General features: G+C 40.0%; 1 protein-coding gene across 2 annotated transcripts; it reads right to left on the minus strand.

Moving 5' to 3' along the window:
• Window positions 1–241: 241 nt before the first annotated feature.
• On the minus strand, window positions 242–4745 carry LOC111444098 (xylose isomerase). 2 transcript variants are annotated; one of them, XM_023082057.1, is made up of 21 exons: window positions 4592–4745; window positions 4277–4351; window positions 4050–4154; window positions 3836–3910; window positions 3623–3752; window positions 3439–3530; window positions 3294–3344; window positions 3019–3095; window positions 2887–2941; window positions 2712–2813; window positions 2574–2625; window positions 2449–2494; window positions 2266–2321; window positions 2142–2193; window positions 1975–2054; window positions 1807–1877; window positions 1671–1711; window positions 1486–1585; window positions 1330–1401; window positions 1166–1243; window positions 242–478 (listed from the first exon to the last, which is right to left on the minus strand). In XM_023082057.1, exons 2-21 carry the CDS (start codon window positions 4334–4336, stop codon window positions 443–445), a joined length of 1431 nt encoding a protein of 476 aa, XP_022937825.1. In that variant the 5' UTR covers window positions 4337–4351; window positions 4592–4745; the 3' UTR covers window positions 242–442. The 2 variants fall into 2 exon arrangements, with proteins under 2 accessions (XP_022937825.1, XP_022937824.1); XM_023082056.1 differs by lacking the exon at window positions 4592–4745 and adding an exon at window positions 4481–4528.
• Window positions 4746–5112: the final 367 nt, after the last annotated feature.

The raw sequence follows: 5112 nt of genomic DNA on the forward strand, positions 1-5112 counted from the left end.
TTTTTTTTTTTTTTTTTTTTGTTAATTCGATCTTGATCTTTGGTAAAGTGAAAAAGGGACTACATTGCATCCGCACGAACCTCCGGATAATATCCATGACTTGTAGAAGGCATGGTGCATGAAGTATGAGTAGACCGACACAATTTTCCAATTTTGGTTGGTTTTCCCGGCACGTAATTGATCAAAAAGTCGCACTTAAAGCTTAGTAAGTCCCGATAAGTATAACTAAGAGGCGATCGTGTTGCTCAATGAACGCGAGAATTATTTAATTGAAGTTGCTTAGTGAAGAGAGTTACATTCATATACCATTTCCTCTACCTGTTCTATACCTAATTTTGTGAAATGACCAGAGGCCTCCATTATTATAAACCATAGCAACAAAAGAAGAAATGTATTGAATGAAAAAGAAAGGGCTGGCTGGAAAATCAGGGCTCTTGTTTCTTCACAGTGCTGACTGGAAAAGCATCTCAGCAAGTTCCTGAAACATTGCACAAAAATCAGCTAGGCTCACTGAGTTTGGTTCGGATTAGGAGCATTCCTGAGTTCGGTTCGAACGGGCCAAGGAAGTCCAGTTTGAGTTACACAAGTTCGTAACTGACTGCACCCGTTCGGACTAGGAGCACTCCTGAGTTAGGTAGGAACGGCTAAGGAAGTTTGGTTTGAGTTGCACAAGTTCGTAACTGACTGCACCCGTTCAGACTAGGAGCACTCCTGAGTTAGGTTGGAACGGCTAAGGAAGTTAGTTTGTAACTGACTGCACCCGTTCGGATTAGGAGCACACCTGAGTTTAGTTGGAACAGGCTAAGGAAGTTTAGTTTGAGCTGCACAAGTTCGTAACTGACTGCACCCGTTCGAACGGACTAGGTGCATTCCTGAGTTCGGTTTGAACGGGCTAAGGAAGCTTAGTTTGAGTTACACAAGTTCGTAACGTGATTAGATGAAAGACTCAACCCAACCCAATCATAAAATGAATTTGGTTCAAATTGAATCTAAACTCGGAAGAATCTCTCAACCATCAGTGATCCAGTATAATTTGGGTTAGCTAAAGTATCAGGTCGGGTTATATGAATACTCATCATTTGCACCATCCCAGGGCGACCCGGTTCGACCAAGGCCCCAATGGTGCCACAGTTCAAGCAGAACAACAACAAACAAGGAAGCTTACCTGCTTGGCAGAAGGAACCTTTGGCTCTCCCCATTCCATGGCCTTCTTCTCAAGATATTCAAAATCAGCCTTACCAGCCTGAACAAAATCAAGAACATTATATATTAAACCGTTAAAAAATAGTCGAAATACATAACGAACGGAAGCTCATTCGAATAAGTCACCTCTATTTGTGCGCCAATTTCAGTGTCGAAACTCTGGTATCTCTTACGAACAAGCTCCGTTAAAGAACCATCCTTTTTCAAGATATCACCATTAAACGTCGTTACTGGTTAGAACCAACCCAAAAACACGAAACTCGAGTGGAATAAAGACGCTACCTCAATTAGCTTGGCAACATTTCGGAGTCCACGAGCAAGGGTATCCATTCCACTAATGTGAGCAATAAACAAATCTTCAACATCGGTACTCTCTCTTCGCCTGTCGATAAGCACCGACGCAACAATGAACAAAAAAACGTCATAGAGAGAGTAATCAAATTCAGAAGAGAAAGAAACCAACTTACAATTTCGCATCAAAGTTGAATCCACCAGGTGCTAACCCTCCCTGTCCACAGAAGAAAACAGTTATTAGATATTCATTCGCGTCGTTGTTAGAGCCATTTACAGCGCTTACAAACCGAACAAAGATATATTACATACATTTTTCACCACACTGAGCATAACCATAGTAGCTTCACCAATGTCGGTCAGAAACTGATCGGTATCCCAACCTGTGACATAAAATAGCTAAAGTTAGTACTCTACCCTCCTATGCCCTTCGAATGTCTTGCCGTTCCAGTTGTTTCAGGTTCCAGGTTCGGTCAATACCAACTTGAGGGTCGCCAGTGTTCGCATCAATGTTTCCGAGAATCCCATTGAGCCTAGCAGTTTCAAGTTCATGGTGGCAACTGACAGTGACATACGAGAAAAAAAGTTCAGAAATCGATTGCAGCTAAAAGATAATCAAAATCGAACGTTTCTAATGGATTTCCTACCTATGACCCGATAGCGTGGCGTGATTGCATTCAATGTTAAGCTTAAAGTCGTCTACAAAAGAGGGGAATAAAGATCAGAATAAAAAATGTAAGAACATCAAGATAAAAATGATTAGATTATTACCAATAAGACCATATTTTCGCAGGAAATTAGCCGATGTAGCAGCATCCCAATCGTACCTGATAAAACAAAACCGTTCATAAGCATAGATGTTCACGAACCACAACCCAATACCGCGGGCGTTTAAAAGGGTTAATCAACATGATTAAAGAGAAAGTAAATAGAAAAGAACGTAAAGAAACGCACTGATGTTTCGTAGGCTCTTGGGGTTTCGGTTCGATCAGCAAAGTTCCTGCAAAGTTCAAGAAAAAAGAACTCTTTAGCCAGATGTGAATTTTTGGCGTGATGAAATATTTGGGAATCAATCATACCATTGAAACCAATCTTCTTCTTATAGGCAGCAGCGGCCTGAAGAAACCTGGCCTGCAAGAAGATTATAAGCGACCTTTATCGCTCCAAACGGTAGACACGATCGTTAAGTAATAGCTGAAGACTTTGTAGTAACTCACCATATGGTCGAGCTCTCTCCCCATGTCGGTGTTCAGAAGAGACTGATAACCCTCACGGCCGCCCCAGAAGACGTAGTTTTCTCCCCCCAAATGATGAGTGACCTGACAAAACGTATATCAGCGTTTTGAAACCGAACTAAGCATAGTAACTTATAATACATGTCTTCACACTCACCTCCATTGCTTTCTTGACTTGAGCAGCAGCATATGCATAAACACCAACTTCAGAGCTGCAGGAAAGTCGAAATGCTCAAATGCTGATACCGGGAACACCAGGCTATGGATAACAAAGGTCTAAACGTATTACCTCGTCGCAGCACCATGCATGTAACGAGGGTGCATGAATAGTTGTGCTGTACCCCACAAAGGTTTAATTTTGGTTCCCTGCATAGCCCCGGGAGATAATAAATAACAACAAAAGTATTCGGGTGTTGATTTGTGATTCATTTTCTACTATTACAAGAGACAATCGATTCGAGTTATCAGAGAAATGAACTCGCATTTCCCTATTTCATAAGACACCCAGCTGAAACACAATGCATTTATCAAAACGGCACCCGAACATATAACGAATACAATTACCTGAAGCTCTTTAGCAAGGGCCACGACCGCATCAAGGTTTGCATTAGTTTCCTATAAAAATCATACAAACAGAGCAGAAACTTAGTTAGCAAATTTAACATTCACAAACACGCAAAAGGGTCGAATACAAGAAACGAAGCAAAACCTCCAAAGTTAGTGCATCTGGGGCTATATCTCGGTCATGGAAGCACCAAAATTCAACCCCAAGTTTCTTAATGAACTCGAAATTAGCTCTCACTGCAAATCCAAGACATAAACTCACATCAGTTAAATCGATAAGGCCATATTTACCAAACACTACAGATCGAGGTTATGGATTCATCTCTTACTCCTCCTCTTCGCCATAGCCACTGAATTGGTACCATCTTCCCATGGCCAATACTTGGTAGCAGCACCAAATGGGTCTCCTCCTGTCCCACGGAACGTATGCCAAAACGCAACACTGAACCTCATCCAATCCTATGGTCACAATATTTCCTATCAGAAACAATTACAACACATGCTTTGAATCCCAAAGCACACTAAGAACAAAGAAACAACACCTTCATTTTCTTCCCAAGAATTTCCTCATTAGCATTATACCATTTAAATGCCAGTGGATTTTTGCTTGCAGGACCCTGTTATGTAACGAGAATACAAATAAGAAAACAACATTGTTCTTATTATCCCCAAGAACAATCCAAATTTATCTAACATTCTAGGAAGAATTCATTACAATTCAAAGAAAATTGATTCTATGTAAGAACACCAACAAACCTCATATACAATCTTGTTAATACCAGGGAAAAATTCCCCCTCCCAATCCCCAGAATGACTGCATTCGTTATTTGCATCAGCAGGACATGTGGGAGGCTCAGCAATCTGCAAGAATCCCAAAACACATTCAAACAAGCATGAACAAAACCCCAGAAAAAACCCACAAAAGTGTAATCATATTCAATACAGATTCAACCAGTACGATCAAAAAAGATGAAAATGCTCACCGCTCCAAGCAAGAACACATTCAAACACAGAAACAGAGCCAAAACTTCACGGGATTTCATTTTTACACCCAATTTCTGCAACATTCACCACAAAAACACCTCGATCAGAAACAAAAAACAAACAATCAATCATCAACAATCGAATCCAAAATCAATCAATTTCCCAGTGATCGCAAAAGAATCAGGAAAGGGAAATGGATATACATCAGAAATTAGGCGATAAAAAGCAAAACCCATGATCAAAACTGCAAAAATCAGAAGGGTAACACTAAAAATTCATCGTCCCAGACGAGAAAAACGAAGAATCAAACTCACAAGATCGAAATGACCCTCGAAGAACTACAAAATATCAGTCACTGACGGTGGGTTTCTAAGGCTCGAATATATAGTGGGAGCAATCCAAGGATAAAACTTCAAATTCTTTTTTTAGATAAAAGTTAAAGTCAGAATTCACAAAACCCGTATGGGATAGAGATCCAAATTTGACGCATATGGAAGCGGCTCTGTATTCCTGATAACGGATATAATCAACAAATTTCAGGGGTAGTTTCGTCTTTACACTTTGATTAATTAGTTCAGATTTTGTAGATAAATTGGAAGCATAAATCAAAATGAGTTGTGAGAGGAAAGGATAAACTCACTGGTAGTTTGACTGAAAGACGATTATGTGTCGTTTTGCTATTGGGCTGTGATGTGTGTTCCGTAACCATAGAAATTTGTTAAAAAAATAGCGTAGACCTGACGTGGCAGATGGGATATTTAATTGTGGATAAGTACGCTGAGTCAGCTTTAAGGATTAATAAAAACTGATTAAGAAATTTATAAATGTGAAAATT

Source organism: Cucurbita moschata, unplaced genomic scaffold (genome assembly GCF_002738365.1).
Source record: "Cucurbita moschata cultivar Rifu unplaced genomic scaffold, Cmos_1.0 Cmo_Scf00006, whole genome shotgun sequence".
Lineage (NCBI taxonomy): Eukaryota > Viridiplantae > Streptophyta > Magnoliopsida > Cucurbitales > Cucurbitaceae > Cucurbita > Cucurbita moschata.